Genomic DNA, 22,355 nt, shown 5'->3' on the forward strand with positions numbered 1-22,355 from the left:
TTGTTACCTAAACATTCAGAATAAGCTTAGGGGCAAGATAAATTTGGTTACACACATGTCAAATTTAAAATGCCTATTAGTTTCTAAATGGAAAAGATGTGTCAACATTTGGATATACAAAGACCTGGAATCCAGAAGCATGAGCATCTTAGCCCAGCTGGCATTGGGGCATGACTTTGGCTCTTGTTTTGACAACTTACCCTCCCTTTTATCCTATTTCCCATGCCAGGCTCTCCAATGTGAGCTACAAAATATACTTTAATAACTCCTTTCTCAAACTCCTGGCCTCAAGTGATCCACCCGCCTCAGCCTCCCAAAGTGATGAGATTATAGGCATGAGCCACCGTGCCCAGCCTAATCATCCAGAACTTCTATTACTCATAATGAAGAACCTTAACTGATAACACTATTAAATCAGGAAAAGGGCCGGGCGTGGTGGCTCAAACCTGTAATCCCAGCACTTTGGGAGGCTGAGGCGGGTGGATCACCTGACGTCAGGAGTTTGAGACCAGCCTGGCCAACATGGTGAAACCCCATCTCTACTAAAAATACAAAAATTAGCCGAGCGTGGTGGCAGGCGCCTGTAATCCCAGCTACTCAGGAGGCTGAGGCAGGAGAATCGCTTGAATGCAGGAGGTGGAGGTTGCAGTGAGCCGAGATGGCGCCATTGCACTCCAGCCTGGGCAACAAGAGCGAAACTCCATCTCAAGAAAAAACAAAACAAAACAAGAGAAAAAACTAGCCAGATGTGGTGCTGTGTGCCTGTAGTCCCAGCTACTCGGGAGGCTGAGGCAGGAGAATCGCTTGAACCCGGGAGGCGGACATTGCAGTGAGCAGAGATCGCGCCATTGCACTCCAGTCTGGGTGACAGAGGGAGACTCCATCTCAAAATAAATAAATAAATAAACAAACAAAGCAGGAAAAGAAGTTTTAAATTGTGAATAAATACAATTTTATTTTAAAAATTAAAAATAGGGAATGTATATTCAGGGCAACTTGAGTGTATGCTCCCAGAAAGCAAAAGAAAAGTTTATTAAAAAAAATTTAACATAACAGATTTATGTATCATACTCTTAAGCATTATTTATAGTAGTACATAGTATACTTTATTATTTATGAAAAGGAACTAATAATAAAATCCTAACTGCTCCTAAGTTGTGTATATTCCTTGGCAAAGCTCATCTATTTCTACAGAATAGGCAAAAACTAAACCACAGCCCAGCATATAACTAATAACCTAACCTGTAAATCATCATTAAAATCTTCAAGTTTCTCCAGGTGTCTACTTGCTATAAGAACTTTAAATTCTTAAAAATTGATGATATTCTGGCCTTCAAAAAAACCCAATTACATTACATGAGGTCAACAAAAAAACCCAAAAATTCACAATTAGTACTTGAAATTTTACTCTATTACAAAGATGAATTAAATGTCCATTTTTAGAAAGTGAGAATAAATCTGTTCTGTCATCATACTGTATCAGTAACTACATCTGTGAGTTTCCTAAGCACACAGGGATTTAAATTCCCGTAGTTATAACTAACGGCAAAAAATTATACCCTCAGATAAATTGCTTTTAAAATACAGGCTGGGAGTTAACTTAGAGTTCTATAAAGCTGTCAGATAACAGGTACTAAGAAAAAAGGTCCTCTGAAGTATAAAAGTAGAAGATAATGGATGAGGTGGGGTGCAGTGGCTCATGCCTATAATCCCAACACTTTGGGAGGCTAAGGTGGGAGGATCATTTGAGGCCAGGAGTTCGAGACCACCCTGGGCAACCTGGGGAGATCCCATCTCTACCAAAATGTAAAAAATTAGTTGGGCATGGTGGTGCATGCCTGTAATCCTAGCTACCTGGGAGGCTAAAGTGGGAGGATTGCTTGAGCCCAGGAGTTCAAGGTTGCAATGAGCTATTACCACACCACTGCATTTCAGCCTGGGGGAAAAGAATAAGACCCTATCTCAAAAAAAAAAAAAAAAAAATGCTAGTTTGGTGACTCATGCCTGTAATCCCAGCACTTTGGGAGGGCGAGGTAGGCAGATAGTTGAGCTCAGGAGTTCAAGACCAGCCTGGGCAACATGGTAGAACCCCACCTCTATAAAAAAAACAAAAATTAGCCAGGTGTGGTGGCTGGTGCCTGTGGTCCCAGCTACTCAGGAGACTGAGGCAGGAGGATTGCTTGAGCCTGGGAGACAGAGGTTGCAGTGCGCAGAGATCGTGCCACTGCCCTACAGCCTGGGTGACAGCAAAGTCATGTCTCAAAAAAAAAAAAAAAATGATGATAATGGATGCATGAGAGGTGGAAAAGCCTATTAGAAAAGAATATTGGCCGGGCGCAGTGGCTCACGCCTGTAATCCCAGCACTTTGGGAGGCCGAGGCAGGCGGATCACCTGAGGTCAGGAGTTTGAGACCAGCCTGGCCAACATGGTAAAACCCCATCATCTCTACTAAAAATACAAAAAGTAGCTGGGCGTGGTGGCAGGCGCCTGTAATCCCAGCTGCTCGGGAGGCTGAGGCATGAGAATCGTTTGAATCCAGGAGGCAGAGGTTGCAGTGAGCCAAGATTGCATCATTGTACTCCAGCCTGGGCAACACAGCAGACTCCATGTCAAAAAACAAACAAACAAAAACGATCGGCTCTTTGCTTCATAAACAAATATTCTCTCCTTAGACTCATCTATTTTTACACCAAGTTATCAGAGCCATCACATTACCATTATATTTCTATACCCTCAAGAGTCTGATTTAATGTATAAGTTCTTATTTTATTCCTTTCCTTCTGAGGCATTCTTAAGGATCACAAGTCCTAGTGCATGCTGACTCTAAAAAAATACATCATTCACAAGAAACACATTTCTGATCACTATATGTAGCAACACTAAGCAAGCAGAAAACCTGCTTATTAGTTATTGACAACTTAAATATTTGAGCAAATGTTTGTACGTACCTTTATTAACTGACATACAAGAGTATTTTAAAACAATAAAATGTTACAGGTTGAGTATCCCTAATCTGAAAGCCAAAATGCTTCAAAATCTGAAATTTTTTGAGCACCAACATGATGATCAAAGGAAATGCTCTTTGGAGCATTTTGTATTTTCAGATTAGGGATGTTAAACCAGTAAGTATAATGCAAATATTCCAAAATGCAAAAAAAATCCAAAACACCTCTGGTCCCAAGCATTTTGGATAAGGGATACTCAACCAGTATAATGTGTAATATAAGAATATACTTCACTGTTAATAATGGTCAAATTTTTCCTTTTGCACATAAAAAGTATAAAGTATAATATAGGCTGGGCGCGGTGGCTCATGCCTGTAATCCCAGCACTTTGGGAGGCTGAGGCAGGTGGATCACGAGGTCAGGAGATTGAGACCATCCTGGCTAACATGGTGAAACCCCATTTCTACTAAAAAATACAAAAAATTAGCCGGGTGTGGTGGCGGGCACCTGTAGTCCCAGCTACTTGGGAGGCTGAGGCAGGAGAATGGCGTGAACCTGGGAGGCGGAGCTTGCAATGAGCCAAGATCGCGCCACTGCACTCCAGCCTGGGTGACAGAGCGAGACTCCATCTCAAAAACAATAAATAAAAAATAATAATAACAATAATAAAGTATAATATAAACAGCCCTGTATTTAAGCTTATAGACTCACTACAATCAACTCAATGAGACTATTCAAATCTTGTTGTTCAGAAATCTACCTCTGTCAAATAATTGATTTGTTTTCAGAAATGCTTTACATAGGCCAGGCGCAGCGGTTCACGCCTGTAATCCCAGCACTTTCGGGGACCGAGGTTGGCAGATCACCTGAGGTCAGGAGTTTGAGACCAGCCTGACCAACAAGGCGAAACCCCGTCTCTACTAAAAATACAAAAATTAGCTGGGCATGGTGGTGCACACCTGCAATCCCAGCTACTTGCAAAGTTGAGGCAGGAGAATCACTTGAACCCAGGAGGTGGAGGTTGCAGTGAGCCGAGATCGCACCACCGCATTCCAGCCTGGGTGGCAGAGTGAGACACTGTCTCAAAAAAAAAAAAAAAAGAAATGCTTTACATAGAGATTCGTATTGTCATGCCATATGTTGGTGTAGGATTTGAACTATATCATAACAGGAACTGTCAACAGCAGCTTAGCAGGCAAACAAGCTCCACACAGCTAAAAACAATTTTATTTGTATTGATATAAAGTAGAAAAGGCAATATACATATGTGTTATCTACCCATGATGGCAAATGTCACCAACATAAATCTACCATAAAGACAGTAGTCTGGGCTGGGGAGGTGGATCACACCTGCATTCCCAGCACTTTGGGGGGCTGAGGTGGGCAGAACACTTGAGGTCAGGAGTTTGAGACCAGCCTGGGCAACATGGTGAAACCCAGTCTCTACTAAAAATGCAAATATTAGCCAGGCGTGGTGGCACACTCCTGTAGTCCCAGTTACTCGGGAGGCTGAGGCAGGAGAATCGCTTGAACTCAGGAGGTGGAGGCTGTAGTGAGCCGAGATAGCACCACTACACTCCAGCCTGGGAAACAGAGCGAGACTCCATCTCAAAATAATAATAATAATAATAATAACAATAATAAAGACGGTAGTCTGTTTTAATCTCTAATGAAATAATTGCTAGCAAACTTTTTTTTTTTTTGAGACAGAGTCTTGTTCTGTCGCCCAGGCTAGAGTGTAGTGGCATGATCTCAGCTCACAACAATCTCCGCCTCCTGGGTTCAAGCAATTCTCGTGTCTCAGCCTTCCGAGTAGCTGGGATTAAAAGTGTGTGCCACCACGCCTGGCAAATTTTTATATTTTTAGTAGAGATGGGGTTTTGCTTTGTTGGCCAAACTGGTCTCGAACTCCTGAGTTCAAGTGATCCGCCCACCTTGGCCTCCCAAAGTGCTGGGATTACAGGTGTGAGCCACTGTGCCCGGTCACATTTTAATCATTACAACTTAAACAAATGTGGAATTTCAATTATGAAATACTCTTTAGTGACCATCAGATGAAAACCCTCCAATAACCAGTATTTTCATGAAAAGAGGATACAAGGGATACAGATCAGTTCAGAATAGGATTGTCCTGTTGCATCTCACCAGATTGATCAGTCTTCTCATTGCATGTTCATGAGAGCAAACACATTCACAGGGATCAAATCCACCTTCTGCCATGATTACCCAGCTTGATTTTACTTGACTGTTTAAATCTAGGAGGAAGGAAAAAATACTGTAAGTCTACAATTCAGAATTACTCTTTCTCTTGAGCTATGAAAAATTCTGATATTGATTACATTCACAATAGTATTAAACTATGTATAGTCTGTATTTATTGACTTGTATCTATTAATTTATTATTAATCTTATATGAATTATGAATCTATACAGGTGATTGGCTACCCCTTCTGCCATCAGCCCATAAATACAAATGTCTTCAATGCTCTAAACTGGCCCCATCTGTGATGCTGAGGATGCTAGAACCTACTCTGCTTAATTACTCAATTATTTGACTTTATTAGCTCCAGTATGCAAATAATTTAAACCAGCCTTTACCCTCACCAAGAAAGACATCTGAAAAGGTATCTAAAATGATACCAAGGTTTATGGGGGGAAATTAATGACATAGCTAAAAAATAGCTAGGTAGATTTCCAAAAATAAAGAGAAACAAATGAGAGGTCAAGATGGAGTATTGGCAACCAGATTTACTGTTCTGCCTAAAACAATTTTTTAAAAATTAGACAAAATACATGAAACAATTGTTTTTTGCTGTTGTTTTGTTTTGTTTTTAGACAGAGTCTCGCTCTGTCGCCCAGGCTGGAGTGCAGTGATACGATCTCAGCTCACTGCAACCTCCGCCTCCTGGGTTCAAGAGATTCTCCTGCCTCAGCTTCCGGAGTAGCTGGGATTACAGGCGTGCACCATGCCCGGCTATATTTTTAGTAGAGATGGGGTTTTGCCATGTTGGCCAGGCTGGTCTTGAACTCCTGACCTCAGGTGATCTGCCCACCTCGGCCTCCCAAAGTGCTAGGATTACAAGTGTGAGCCACCGTGCCCGGCCAGAAACAATTGTTTTTAAGATATTAAGACCAGGCGCACTGGCTTACTCCTGTAATCCCAGCACTTTGGGAGGCTGAGGCGGGAGGATCACTTGAGCTCAGGAGTTTGAGACCAGCCTGGGCAACCTAGTGAGACCTCACCTCTACAAATAATTTAAAAATTAGCTGGGCATGGTGGCACAAACCTGTGGTCCCAGCTACTCAGAAGGCTGAGGTGGGAGGATTGCTTGAGCCCTGGCAGTCAAGGCTGCAATAAGCCATGATCACGCCACTGCATTCCAGCCTGGGCAACACAGTGAGTTCACGTTTAAAAAAAAAAAAAAGGGCTGAGTGTGGTGGCTCACACCTGTAATCCCAGCACTTTGGGAGGCCGAGGCGGGTGGATCACAAGGTCAGGAGATAGAGGCCATCCTGGCCAACATGGTGAAACCCCGTCTCTACTAAAAATACAAAAATTAGCCAAGCGTGGTGGCGTGTGCTTGTAGTCCCAGCTACTCAGGAGGCTGAGACAGGAGAATCGCTTGAATCCGGGAGGCAGATGTTGCAGTGAGCCAAGATCGCGCCACTGCACTCCAGCCTGGCGACAGAGCAAGACTCCGTCTCAAAAAAAAAAAAAGACATTGAACATGAGGCTACAAAGAATAGTGATACCTGAGAGACGGAAAAACAAATGAGGTGAGCCCTATCACTGGCCCAGTTTACTGCCTCGAGGAGACTCTAGTTCCAAGTATGTGGTGGGAAAACCCAGACCAGAGCCCAGTGGTATCCCTAAGTTGGGGAGAAGAAACTAGAAGAATGACTATATTAAGGAGAGACATTAAAGATAGTAAAATCATCCAACTGGACTGGTAGAGATAAAAACAATAGTGTCCGAAATGAAAAATACACCAGATGGGTTTAACAGCATATGAGACATTACAGAAGAAAAGATTACTGAATTTGAAGACATAATAACAGTAGCTATCAAAAATGAAATAATAGAAAAAGGGGTGGATAAACCAGTAGTCCCAGCTACTTGGGTGGTTGGGGCAGGAGGACCATTTGAGCCCAAGAGTTCAAGGCCAGCCTGAGCAACACAGTGAGAACCCATCTCTGAAAAAAATAAACAAAAACATACATAGGCCATTAGTGAGCTGTGGGACAACTTCAAATGGTCTAATATATGTGAATTGTGGACACATCCATCAAAACTTATCAAATTGTATATTTAAATGTGCATAGTTTATTGTTTATCAATTATATCTCAATAACGAGTAAAATTATGCTTATATACAGCATTAGCCATGGAAAACCATTCTGGTTAAAAGGTGGAATAGGCAGATCAATAAAACAATTCATAAATTAACTTAAAGGAACTTAGTTCATTCACTCAAAAATATTTAGTGCTTATGCTAAGCCTATTAGAAATTTAAAAGTAGGCTGAGCATGGTGGCTCACACCTGTAATCCTAGTAGTTTGGGAGGCTGAGGCAAGAGGATCACTTGAGCTCAGGAGTTCAAGAATAGCCTGAGCAACATAGTGAGACCTCATCTCTGTAAAAATAAAAAAGAAATTTAAAGTAAGCAAAAACTGATAGTTCTTACCCTAATGGTGTTCACATTCCAGTAGTAGACACAGATACTAATCTAAATGTTTTTTAAATTATAAATACAAACTGATAAATGCTATAAAAGATAAACGAAAGAGTGAAAAGACAACTCCCAGAATGGAATATTTGCAAATCATCTGTTTGATAAAGGTTTAGTATTCACAACATATAAAGAATTTCTATAACTCAATAACAAAAGATAAGCAATTTTTAAATGGCAAAGAACTTGAACAGACATTTATTCAAAGAAAATATACAAATGGCTAATAATTATATTAAAAACGCTTAAAGTCAGTAATCATTAGGGAGATGCAAATCAAAACCACAATTAGATACCACTTCATACCTACTAGTATGGCTATAATCAAAATGGAAAATGAGTGATGTAGAAAAACTAGAACCCTCATACAACCCTCATGTAAAATGGTGGTGTGGCTGCTGTGGAAAATAGTTTGAAAGTTCCTCAAAAGTTAAACACAGATTATCATAAGACTCAACAATTCTACTCATAGGTATATACCTAAGAGATTTGAAAACATAGACTCAAGATTGGGCATGGTGGCTCACGCCTATAATCCCAGCACTTTTGAAGGCTGAGGTGGGAGGATCACTTGAGCCCAGGCAACACGGTGAGCAAGACCCCGTCTGTATTTATAAACAACAACAAAAAAGAAAACATGAACTTCAACAGATACTTGTTTACCAAATATTCAGAGCAGCATTGTTTGCAATAGACAAGAGACAGAAACAACCCAAGTGTCCATCAAGTGAAAAATGGATAAACAAAATGTGGTATACACGTACAATGGGGATATTCAGCTGTAAAAAGGAATGAAGTTCTGATATGTTACAACATGAATGAACTTTGAAAACATTCATCAAACTGAAATTAGCCAGACAAAAAATAATATGCTATGATTCCATTTATATGAAATATCTAGCTAGAATAGGCAAATTCATGGAGACAGGAAGTAGAATGGTGACTTCCAGGGACTTAGGGAAGAAAGGAATGGGAAAGAACTGCTTAACGAGTTTCTATCTGTGGTAATAAAAAAGTTTTCAAAATGATGGTGATAATTGTACAACACTGTGAATGTAATTAATGTCACCAAACTGTACACTTTAAAAATGGTTAAAACTGCAAATTTTGTTATATTTTACCCCATTAAAAACAATCACTCTGGTTGCCTAGAGCTGGGAAGTTTGCAGGGGAAATAGGGAGTGACTGCTAATGTGTATAGGATCTTTTAGGGGGGATGAAAAAAATGTTCTATGGTGATAATCACACAACTCTGTGAATATACTAAAAGACACCGTATTGTACATTTTATTTTATTTTATTTATTGTTTTGAGATGGAGTCTTGCTCTGTCACCCTGGCTGGAGTGCAGTGTCATGATCTCGGCTCACTGAAACCTCCACCTCCCGAATTCAAGCAATTCTCCTGCCTCAGCCTCCAGACTAGCTAGGACTACAGGCGCGTGCCACCATGCCCGGCTAATTTTTTGTATTTTTTTTTAGTAGAGATAGTGTTTCACCATGTTAGCCAGGATGGTCTCGAACTCCTGACCTAGTGATCCGCCCGCCTTGGCCTCCCAAAGTGCTGGGATTAGAGGCATAAGCCACCGTGCCCGGCCTGTATTGTACATTTTAAACGGGTGCATTGTATGGTATGTAAATCATATCTCAAAAAAGCTGTTACATAAATGGTGCCTAGAGAGCATATACATGTTCTAAACTCATCCGGAGAGTCAGGGAAGATTTTACTGAAGAAATTAACTAGGAGTTGAGAGTGAAAGAATGAGTTAAATACATTAGGGAGAGGTAGAAGTAGAAGGTGTGAGACTTGGGGGTTGAGGGCATTCTAGACACAAAGGGAAAAGAAGTACAAAGGTCCTTTATGAGTAAGAGTATGACATGTTGGAGGAACTGAAAGAATGCCACACTGTGCTAGAATCCAGATAGCAAAGTGGTTTAAAATGACACAGGAGAGGTCAGAGGGAGTCATGCCACAAAGGGTCTTTCCGGCTATGTTCATGATTAGGTCGTTACCCCAAGAGCAATGTGAAGAACAATGTGAAGCAATGTGCTTTCATCCTGGTGTGTTCTAAAAAGACCACCTCAGCTGCATGATAGAAAACTGAGAAAAGGGAAGCCACAGTAGGTAGAGGGAACCTAGTTAAAATGCTCTTTCAACAGATCAGCGACAACGGCGGGGCTCCTTGGAGAATGATATTTTAATGACAGCATATTGAATCACTGGAAGGAAGACAAATTATTTCATAAATGGTGTTAGCTCCCTCCCTATTCTCATTCTTTATGCCAAAATAAATTCTAGACGCATGAGTGATTTAACTTTTAATTTTGAGACAGTGTCTGGCTCTGTCACCCAGGCGGGAGTGCAGTGGCGCAAGCACACCTCACTGCAGCCTCAACCTCCCAGGCTCAAGTGATCCTTCCCTCTCAGCCTCCCAAGTAGCTGGGACCACAGGTACACACCCCATCTTGCTAGTTTTAAATTTTCTGTAAAGACGGGGTCTCCCTATGTTGCCCAGGCTGGTCTTGAACTCTTGAGCTCAAGTGATCCTCCCTCCTCAGCCTCCCAAAGTGCTGAAATTACAGGTGTGAGCCACCGCGCCTGGTCCAATTTAACTTTTAAAAATGAAGTCACACATAAAATTAGTCAACTACAGCAACAGATTAGAACACAGTATCCACAAATTGACCCATGATTTTACTGAAATTGAAAATATGCAAAAGGTGCCATTTAAAATCATGGATTATTTAATAAATGGCAGGGTGATTGTCTTTTTTTTTAAAGTAAACTGTGACACATACATAAAGCACTGGAAGCCTGAGCAATATAGCAAGACCCCATCTCCACACACAAATTTTTTTTTTAATTAGCTGGGTGTGGTGGCATGTACCTGTAGTTCTAACTACTCTGGAGGCTGAAGTAGGGGGATCGCTTCAGCCCAGGAGATTGAGACCATAGTGAGCTATGATCACACCACTGCACTCTAGCCTGAGTGACAGAACTAGACCTGGTCTCTTAAAAAAAAAAAACAAAACTGAAAGAACATACAACAGACTTAATATGTGAATAGCTCTGGGGAAGAGAATAAAATTTTGGGGACTAGAGTTTCGTTGTCAGTTTTTACATTTCTTATGAGTATGTATTTATGCATTAAGACTTCTAAAATATAAATTTTAATTTTAAAAAGGCACACATACATAACTACAAGAAGATGACTGGGATACATATAGAATATAAGTCCAAGAAACCATGAAGGAAAGGACCAATAATTTTAACAACCAAAACCAATAAAAGTTTCTATAAAACCAAAAATACACCATAAAATGAAAATACAACAAACTTGAAAAACCATGTGCAATATCAGGGCTAGTTTCCTTAATTTACAGAGAACTCTGAAAAAATCAGTATGAAAATGGCAACCTAGAAGAAAAGTGAGCGAAGATTACATTCACAGGAAAATACAGAACCAATAAGCAAATAAAAAATGGAAGTGTAAATCAAAACAATCTTATACCTATCAGGAGATTGGTAAAATTAATTCATCCAGCCAGACACGGTGGCTCACGCCTATAATCCCAGCACTTTGGGAGGCCAAGGCAGGCAGATCACCTGAGGTCAGGAGTTCGAGACCAGCCTGGCCAACATGGCCAAACCCCGTCTCTACTAAAAATACAAAAATTAGCTGGGCATGGTGGCAGGTACCCGTAATCCCAGCTACTCAGGAGGCTGAGGCAGGAGAATTGCTTGAACTCGGGGGGTGGAGGTTGCAGTGACCCAAGATAGCACTAATTCACTCCAGCCTGAGCAACCGAGCAAGACTCCATCTCAAAAAAAAAAAAAAAACAATTAGCCAGGAATGGTGGTATGCACCTGTAATCCTAGCTACTCAGGAGGCTGACACAGGAGAATCGCTTGAACCCAGGAGGTGGAGGTTATAGTGAGCCGAGATTGCCCAGCCTGGGCAACAGAGCAAGACTCCCTCTCAAAATAATAATAATAATTCATCCTGGTTAATTTGAATATTCATATTCAAACAAGTATGCAAAATTTCTGTACAGCATGTTTACTGGAATACTGTAACAGCAAAGAAAAAAGTAATGCAAAGTATTTATCAGTGTTGTTCCAATTAAATGATACAATGAGTACATGAGATCCCATACAGCTGTTAGAAAGAATAAGGTAGATTTCTACATGGTGATTTGGTGAACCAACCAACATATATTGAGATGAAATCAAGCTGTAAACAGGGCAAACCTTTCCATCTAATATCCTTCTAGATCTGCTTGCCTGAGCTAAGGGGAGAAGGGGAGGTGAGAATTGGAAGGGGAGATGGAGATGCGGCCTGAGCTGGAGAGGCTCACTTTCCAGAAGGTAAGCAACACCATATGCAAACTCTACTTCACAGTTTTGTCTGAGGCCACTCTGTCCACACCTTTAAAAAAAAAAAGGTGATTAGCTTTCACATTAGAGAACTGATTGTACATATGCAACACAGAAAACTCTGAAAGTAAATATAACCTACCCTTATATGTAAAGTTCACCAGTAAATTCCTGTTTCTCAACTGTCTTTTCTTTTTTTGTTTTTTCTTTCTTTAGATGGAGTTGCACTCGTTACCCCAGTTGGAGTGCAATGGCGTGATCTCGGCTCACTGCAACCTCTACCTCCCAGGTTCAAGCAATTCTCCCGCCTCAGCCTCCCAAGTAGCTGGGATTACACACATGCGCTATGCTGGTCTGGATATAAGCAAGTGTTAACTACAGATACTGGTCCATCCTTCCTTACTCCTGACGTGTATCCCCCCAGGCCAATACTGTGTTGGTTAAAATGAAAAGATATTTTACTAAGATTTTCTTATTTTTTAAAAATTTGAGACAGGGTCTCACTGTGTCACCAAGGCTGGAGTGCAGTGGCACAATCATGGCTCACTGCAGCCTCGACTTGCCAGGCTCCAGCAATCCTTCCACTTCAGCTTCCCCAGTAGCTGGGACTGCAGGCACCTGCCATCATGCCTGGCAAATTTTTGTATTTTTGGTAGAGACGAGGTTTTGCCATTTGCCCAGGTTGGTCCTGAACTCTTGAGGTTAAGAACTCCACCTGCCTTGGCCTCCCAAAGTGCTGGGATTATTGGCATGAACCAACAAGCATGGCCTTTTACTAAGATTTTTATAAAAGAAATTAAATACAGAAATGACCACCTCTGTAGCCTCTGAACACAGAAATTTAAGAAAGCACAAGCACATTGGCTTTTATAAAGAAAGGGAGACTTGTTTTTATCAATGTATTATCCATCAAAATTGTAAAACATGGCTATTTTAAAATCTCTTTTTAATTCATTAAATCAACAAAATCAGACTCCACCACCACCCCTAAAAAAAAACAGAGCTTCTGGAGGGCAGAAATCTTAGTCATCATCATCTCTGAACACCACCTATATTGCTTAGCCACAGCACTCATAGAATAAATATTTACTGAATTCTTGACAATGTTTATTTTCTCTACATCTATATGTGCCAGGAACAAGTAAATCAACCAGAATTTTAAATTATACTTCAGTCTTAATTAGCCTCCAGTAAAATGAGAAAGTATATTTATAAATAGGACATTCCTCAACAGTGCTACACTTCTGTGGAACTTTCTTCCTGTAAACTTGAGCTGTTTTAAGTACTACTCCGTTTTCAGTTAACAGTTTCCATTTTAAAATCACTGGGGGTTTTTTTGAAAATAGAATGAACACAGTTCTCTTTTGGTGAGGACCCAAGAACAAGTGTCAACACAAACCAGCAGCTAGGCACTAGAAGAAAAAAACTTAACCAGTCCCACCGCACATTTAAATCCCTTGGTCTCCAGAGACATTAAGAAGCTGCTCTATCCTAGGCAAGACAGAACAGTTTTACTGAATCAGAATTTTAGTACATCTGCCTCAATGAGGTCTTTGATAGAAAGTAATTTAAAACAAAGTTTCATCTTGTATGTTTCATTGACTTGTTCATCTCCCCAATACATATCGCTAATGTTAGAGAACAATGCTAATACCAAAGTCACGGGGGGCTTGATCCTTGAGGACAAGCAGCTTCAAGACTTGTTTCTCAAAAATGTACAACAGGTCACAAAGGTCTAAGTCATGAAAACATAAATAGTTTACTAACAAAATTCAAAATAGCCAGGCACGGTGGGCTCATGCTTGTAATCTCAGCATTTTGGGAGGCCGAGGTGGGTAGATCACCTGAGGTTAGGAGTTTGAGACCAGTGTGGCCAATACGGTGTGAAACCCAGTCTCTACTAAAAATACAAAAATTTGCTGGGCATGGTGGTGCACGGCTGTAATCCCAGCTGCTTGGAAGGCTGAAGCAGAATTGCTTGAACCTGGGAGGGTTGTAGTGAGCCGAGATGGCACCATTGCACTCCAGCCTGGGTAACAAGAGCGAAACTCCATTACAAAAAAAAAAAAAGAAAATTCAAAATAATCGAGGAGCAGTAAGGGAAGCAAACATAGGCATAGATGAAATAAAACGGACAATAAGTTGATAATTATTGAAGTTGGGTTATAGGTTCTGGGGAGTTCCTATGCTACTTTTTTTTTTTGAGACAGAGTTTTGTTCTTGTTGCCCAAGGTGGAGTGCAGTGGCGCAATCTCGGCTCCCTGCAACCTCCACCTCCCAGGTTCAGGCGATTCTCCTGCCTCAGCTCCAGAATAGCTGGGATTACAGGTGTGTACCACCACGCCCGGCTAATTTTCTGTATTTTTAGTAGAGATGGAGTTCCACCACGTTGGGTAGGCTGGTCTTGAATTCTCAACCTCAGGTGATCTGCCTGCCTCAGCCTCCCAAAGTGCTGGGATTACAGGCGTAAGCCACTGCACCCGGCCCCTATGCTACTTTTTAAAAATATTTTTATATTTCCATAATAGTCATTTAATTTATATGTCAGCATTTTCCCATTTTTGTGATAGCAATCTGACTCCAGGTATATATTAAGCAACATGGTTTATAAGTGACTTTTTATGTAGCATTAAGGGCAAAATAAACAAACATGTCTGAAGCTCTCAAACAATTCTTAGCACAGAAAAGCAGTGAAGAACATGAATGTTGGGAAGGCAAAAAGCAATTCCCCTTATTCTGCAGGTCCAGGTCATTTTCTCTCCTCTACAACTAATACAACCTTTCCTGGTAGAGATTGGCAGTAATAACTCAGTTGAGTCATACTGTTGCTATATGTGGTGAGGGAATTTTCCAGTGCTGTTAACCAATTTATCATTGCTGTTAGAACCTTAAACACTCCAGCTCATGCAAGTCTCTAAGAGACAGAGGGAGTTAAAATAGCCGATAGAGTCTCTAAAATGTTTTTTTTTAATTTATTTATAAAGACAGGGTCTTGCTGTGTTGCCCAGGCTGATCTTGAACTCCTGGGCTCAAGTGATCCTCCCACCTTGGCCTCCCGAAGTGTTGGGATTACAGGCGTGAGCCATGACCTCTGGCCCGAATGTAAGATATTAATATTAAGGGAAGCTGGGTGAGGAGTATACTGTAACTTTGTATTACCTTTGCAACTTTTCTGTAAGTCTAAATTTATCCCAAAATAAAAATATTTACTTAAAAAATGTCAAGTCCAAAAGACCTTTAAAAAATAAATAAATGAATGGGGGGATTTTTAGGGCAGTGAAACAATTCTGTATACTACTACAGTGGTAGATACATGTCATTATACATTTGTCAAACCCCATAGGATGTACAATACCAAGAGTGAACCCTAATGTAAACTATGGACTTTAGGTAACAATGACTTTTCAATGTTAGGTTCGTTGACTATATAACAAAGTTTAACACTCTGGTGTCTGATAGTAGGGAAGCTATGCATGTGTGGGGGCAGGGGATATATGAGAACTCTATACTTTCTTCTCAATTTTCCTGTGAACCTAAAACTGCTCTAAAAAAATGATATTTTAAAAAAATAAACTAAAAAACTGGATGTGGATCAATGAAACAAGACTGGCCAGGAGTTAAAGACCATTGAAACTGGATCATGGGTAACTGAAAACTGCTGAGCCTACTTTTGTGTATATTTTTTAAACCTATAATAAAAAGTGTTTTTACAAAGCTTGTATCCTTAAGAATTACATTTCTATCACTCTGTCCTAAGGGACTGTCTGAATTGTGGATTACTGAAAATTTAAAAAACTATAAAGAACCCAAATGTTAGTAATTAAAGCTATGGTACATTCAAGCAATGAAACATACTATGTAGTAACATGGTATAGCTAGCAAAACTGGCCTCTTGCTAATAGTATCTCTATAGTAGATTTGGCTTATTCTGCTAGGCTATTCCACTGAAAACAAGGAAGGGACATCCCTGAAAAGGGTTAAATATTCCCAATTTTGTTGTTGTTGTTGTTATTTTTGAGGCTGAGACTCACTCTGTCACCCAGGCTGGAGTGCAGTGTCGCCATCTTGGCTCACTGCAACCTCCACCTCCTGGGTTCAAGCAATTCTCCTGCCTCAGCCTCCCAAGTAATTGGGAACACAGGCGTGTGCCACCATACCTGGCTAATTTTTGTATTTTTAGTAAAGACGGAGTTTCACCATGTTGGCCAGGCTGGTCTCAAACTCCCGGCCTCTAGTGACCTGCTCCCTCAGCCTCCCAAAGTGATGGGATTACAGGAGTGAGCCACCGCGCCTGGCCACATTTTATAACTTGGGAGTTTCTGACTCTTGCTTCTCAGACTCCATTGTGCTAACAGACATAAACTGAAAGCATGATTTGGAAAGTTCTTTTCCTTTCCTTTTTAAGTTAATCCTCCCTGGTACCCACATCAAAACGTAACAGAATAGTGTAACCTGACTGTGAGCTTATCTTCTCTATACATCTTCCAATCCATTCCTTACATTTAAAAAAAAAAAAAAGAAAAGAAAAGAAAAAGAAAAAAGAAAAGCAGGATTCTAAGGACTCAGAATTACTGCAACTGGATTTTTTCCTTATTTTTCTCAAGGCTGTAGTATAAAAATATGTACCCTTATTAAACCTCTCTACTCTTTTTGCCAATCCCTGGTTTCCTCTCTCCTTCAAAAATATTAGTTCCCCGCTTTTTTTCCAAGAGCAACACTACTAAGATACTCATTTCCCTCCTAAGAAATGAGTCAGAATTCCAGCATGCTCAGTGTGAAATTCCTGTGATTAAGGTTTTTAAAAGTATTTAGAATTACTATCTACCTAGAATTTAAACTTGGGGAAGAATTATTGTACATTAAACTCATTATACCGGTTATTGTTAAGATGATCAGATACTGATTTTTTCTTGTTTTCCTACGTTTCTATACATATTACTTTTTGAACCAAATTACATATTTACATGTGTATTTACATATATGTACAAAGTTACATACATGTGTAAACAACAGATACTACCCAAAATAAAAATAAAATGCTGATGTCAAAACTCCAATAACATTAGTAACTTAAGGCCAAGTTTTTATCTATGGAGAGATGTTTGCAAATAGTCCCAAACCTTAAGATTTTAGTTTTTGAAAGAGGACCTAAGTGGCCTGGGGACAGAATTAGTAAGGAGACTTTTCACTGTATACGATTATGTGTTTTCTGAAATTACACCATTTGAATATTTTAACTATTCAAAGAGTATTAACTTTGTAGAAGAATAATCTTACAGTAAGTTTCTTGTTCTCTCAACCATAACCATTAGCTCTAGGGAAAAATAATTATATCTCAATTTACTCGAACTGAATATGCTAAATTGTTTAAACCCTGTCTTACCCTCTATCATCACTGAATTTGTTGGTTAAATATAGCATAAAAGGGATTGTAACTCCGTAGGTAAATGTAACAAAATTAACCATATCCCATCATCAATGAAGACATTAAAAAGTATGTAAACAGGCCCTATCATGGATACTTCTAAAGTCAGCCTTCCACCTAAATCTGAGGCAAACATTGTTTGCAAAAATCAGTTTTCAAAGTTTACTCTTCCCTGCCCTACTCACTCTCTGGTGGAAGCTTTAACAGCGAAAGAGAATCTAAACAATGAAACAGTGTATCTAAAACAGTGTATCTACCATAAACTATTAATGTTGGTATAGTATTTTGTTAAATTAAGTTTAAAATAAAAGCAAATGGAAATTCATTTTAAAAACATATAAGACGGAAAAAAATCAGGAAAATGACAATGCCTAAACTAGTTTTGTTTTTTATCTTCTCCCAAGGTGCATCTGCAATCAAAGACATCATCTGGATGCTTACCATAGTTGAGATGACAAACGGAAAAAATAGTAGAGAGAGGAGAGAAGTAAGAGAGAATATTACTCCTGCCAAAGCAAGCCCACTTCTTCAGAAATAACAAGTGAAGCCAGCATAGAAACCTAAAACTATCAGTGACATCTACTCAAGTCTTGGCAAATACAGAAAAGGCCCCCAAAACATCAAGAGAGGAATTATCACCAGGGGCTGCTGAGGAGAACTTACACCATAAAGAAAAAGGAAAATTCATTCAATCCAGCCCAACTCATTTGAACACCTTGATACTGAACACTGTAACAGGCATGGGAAAAACGATGAGCAAGATGTGATCACCACTCTCAAGATAACCTCAGTCTAATAAAAATGGGGCTCCAGGAACTGCACTTGAAAGCCCCAGAGTATTGGGAGGCCGAGGTGGGTGGGTCACGAGGTCAGGAGTTCAAGATCAGCCTGGCCAAGATGGTGAAACCCCATCTCTATTAAAAACACAAAAATTAGCCAGGCTTGGTGGTGGGCACCTGTAATCCCAGCTACTCAGGAGGCTGAGGCAGAGACTTGCTTGAACCCGGGAGGCAGAGGTTGCAGTGAATTGAGATCGCACCACTGCACTCCAGCCTGGGCGATGACGGAGCGAGACTCCATCTCAAAAAAAAAAACAAAAACAAAAAAAAAACAAAGCCCAGTGTAATGAAACTCACTCATTCTCATTCTCTTTTACCCACTCTCACTGACTACACTTCCCAAGCAGCAAGTACCATTGCATAATAGCTTTTATATTTTTTAGGTCTGGTAATTTACAGAAAGGACTGCACACTTTTTTCAACCTGCATGTTGGACCTTGCAGGGCTGTCAAGCCCCCTGTTGAGAAGAAAGTGAGTGTGAATAGACTCAGTAGGAAGCAGCATTATGGAGTAGAGATTTGGGCATAAAATGGCAGCAGGGATGCATATACACCACATACTCACCTCTCCTGGCTGTTAGATCCTTTATATTCCACAAGCCTGTCTTTGGAATATATGTGATATACTATCTCTAACCAACAAATTAAGTGATGATAGAGGGTAAGACAGGGTTTAGATAATTTAGCATGTTCAGTTCAAGAGAAAATTGAGATATAATTAAATATATATGAGAAAATTGAGATAAATATAATTTAATTTATTACATATATCAATAAATATAATTTATTATATATATCAATAAATATAATTTATTATATATATCAATAAATATAATTTATTATACATCAATAAATATAATTTGTTATATATATCAATAAATATAATTTATTATATATATCAATAATTTATTATATATATAATAAATATAATTTATTATATATATCAATAAATATAATGTATTATATATCAATAAATATAATGTATTATATATATCAATAAATATAATGTATTATATATATCAATAAATATAATTTATTATATATCAATAAATATAATGTATTATATATATCAATAAATATAATTTATTATATATATCAATAAATATAATTTATTATATATCAATAAGTATAATTTATTATATATCAATAAGTATAATTTATTATATATCAATAAATATAATTATATATCAATAAATATAATTTATTATATATCAATAAATATAATTTATTATATATCAATAAATATAATTTATTATATATATCAATAATTTATTATATATTTATATATCTCAATTTTCTCAAAAAAATATATATGTATATATAAATGTGTATATATACATACATTTTTTTTAAGAGCAAGATAGGGACTCACACTCTGTGGCCCAGGCTAGAGTGCAATGGCAATCATAGCTCACTGCAGCCTCAAACTCATGGGGGCTCAAGTGATCCTCCCATGTCAGCCTCCTGAGGAGCTGGGACTAGAGGCACAGGCCACCACACCCAGCTACTTAAAAAAATATTTTTGCTGGGCATGGTAGCTCATGCCTGTAATCCCAGCACTTTGGGAGGCTGAGATGGGAGGACTGCTTGAGCCCAAGAGTTCAAGACTGGCCTGGGAAACAGCAAGACCCCATCTCTATTAAGAAAAAAAAAAAAAAATTCGGATGGGCGCTGTGGCTCATGCCTGTAATCCCAGCACTTTGGGAGACCGAGGCGGGCGGATCACGAGGTCAGGAGATGGAGACCATCCTGCCTAACACGCTGAAACCCCGTCTCTACTAAAAATACAAAAAATTAGCCAGGCATGGTGGCGGGCGCCTGTAGTCCCAGCTACTCGGGAGGCTGAGGCAGGAGAATGGCGTGAACCCGGGAGGTGGAGCCTGCAGTGAGCCGGAGATCGCACCACTGCACTCCATCCTGGGCGAGAGAGATAGACTGTATCAAAAAAAAAAATTATTTAAAAATAAAAATAATTTTTTTTGTAGAGACAGAGGTCTTGCTATGTTGCCCAGGTTGGTGGACATAGCAAGGCCAGGCTGATCCTCTGGCCTCAGCCTCCCAAAGTGCTGGGATTATAGGCGTGAGCCATTGTGCCCAGGCTGGAATATGCTGAATATAAAAGTGCTTGTGAGCTGCTATGTACTATAGGAATGTAATGAAAACGGTATTTTACTATTACTGTTTCTACAACAATTCACTTTTATGTGGGAAGTGGTGAGTAAGTCCTGATGACCCTGTGTTAAATCTTTAAGGCCAAATGTCTTCTTTGGTCCTGGCAGGAATAAACAAGTTTTTCAAAAATGGTGTGCAAACACACACACACACATACATAATTACAACCAGCAAATCAGATTTATAGAATTTTCTGAACAAATTCACCTCAAAATATATCTATTTATATTTATGTATCAAAACTGGAATCACAAATAAATGGGGAAGGGATTGCAATTTCAATAAATTCAGTGCTAGGAAAACCTACAGTGTTACAGCTCTTTTAGAATTTGTCTAGCAGGCTTTCTGGTTTTTGCTGGAAAGCTCCCCAGAAAAAATTCCAAAAAGAAAAAACCTACTAGCAGTTAAGGAGGAAAAGAATCAGCAATTCTACCAGATAAGTAAGGTTAACATTTATTTGATCTTCAGGGAAGGACCCCCTACAGATACATACAAACTTTCCATCCATTAAAGTACAGAGAGAAAACAAAAAAGATAAATACAATGAAAAATATCAAATTTAGGACATAAGACTGTGCATTTAAAAAAAAATCCCAAGTAAAATTAAAAGAGCGAAAGAATTAGGGGAAAAAAACTCCAAACATTCCACTAATATAGCTGGCAAAGACATTTTAAAAATACAGAGCATATGCAAACCAATTCTTTAGTAAGATGGAACCATTTATACACTGCATTTGAAATTACAAACTATGATAACTTTTCTGGCAATACAAATCCAGATGTTAAAAAAACGTGCATGCCCTCTGAATAATTCCAGTTCTAAGACTATCAAGGAAAATAATCTGAAATACAAAGGTTTATATACAAAGATGGTTATCATGGCTTTAAAGTAGTGAAAAATGGGGATGATCTAAATATCCAGCTAAAAAGAAATATTTAAATTGTGATATACACTGTAAAGTATTATACAGCCAAACGTTTCTTTTTTTTTTTTTTTTTTGAGAAAGGCTCTTGCTCTGTCACCCAGGCTGGCATGCAGCAGAGCAATCATGGCTCACTGCATCCTTGACCTCCCAGGCTCAAGTGATCCCATCCCGAGTGGCTGGGACTACGGAGGCGCATGTTATCATGCTTGGCTTTTTTTTTTTTTAAGTAGAGACGGGGTCTCGTTATGTTTCTCAGGCTAGTCTCGAACTCCCAGGCTCAAGCCATCTTCCTGCCTCAGCCTCCCAAAGTGCTGGGATTACACGAATGAGCCACCGCACTCGGCCTCATTTTCTTTCTTAATAATATGGAGAAATGATCACGACATAATGTTAAAAGTATATTTAAAAGGGCATAAAAATAAACATAGCAAATGCACTTTTTTTTGTTTTTTGTTTTTTGTTTTTTTGAGACGGAGTCTTGCACTGTTGCCCAGGCTGGAGTGCAGTGGCACGATCTCGGTTCACTGCAAGCTCCGCCTCCGGGGTTCACGCCATTCTCCTGCCTCAGCCTCCCGAGTAGCTGGGACTACAGGCACCCGCCATCGTGCCCAGCTAATTTTTGTATTTTTAGTAGAGATGGGGTTTCACTGTGTTAGCCAGGATGGTCTCGATCTCCTGACCTCATGATCCCCCCAACTTGGCCTCCCAAAGTGCTGGGATTACAGGCGTGAGCCACCACGCCCGGCCACAAATGCACGTTTTAATTTATTTTTATTTTTATTTATTTTTTGAGACGGAGTCTCGCTTTTTTGCCCAGGCTGGAGTGCAGTGGCACGGTCTCGGCTCACCGCAACCTCCACCTCCCGGATTCAAGTGATTCTCCTGCCCCAGCCTCCCAAGTAGCTGGGATTACAGGTGTGTGCCACCACACCCAGCTAATTT

General features: G+C 39.5%; 1 protein-coding gene and 1 non-coding gene across 2 annotated transcripts in view; one reads left to right on the top strand and one right to left on the bottom strand.

Annotated features, from left to right (window-relative positions):
* SMIM14 (small integral membrane protein 14) overlaps positions 1–22,355 on the bottom strand; it is a 92,432-nt gene that overhangs the window by 53,742 nt on the left and 16,335 nt on the right. Inside the window, exon 2 of the mRNA XM_003832189.6 lies at positions 5,092–5,201. Within this exon, the coding sequence (XP_003832237.1) occupies positions 5,092–5,166 (75 nt within the window). The 5' untranslated portion in view covers positions 5,167–5,201. The remainder of the gene's footprint in view (positions 1–5,091; positions 5,202–22,355) is intronic.
* On the top strand, positions 20,794–20,855 carry LOC112439696 (U7 small nuclear RNA). Its single transcript, XR_003027935.1, has one exon. It is a non-coding gene; the product is annotated as a U7 small nuclear RNA (small nuclear RNA).

Source organism: Pan paniscus, chromosome 3, assembly GCF_029289425.2.
Source record: "Pan paniscus chromosome 3, NHGRI_mPanPan1-v2.0_pri, whole genome shotgun sequence".
Lineage (NCBI taxonomy): Eukaryota > Metazoa > Chordata > Mammalia > Primates > Hominidae > Pan > Pan paniscus.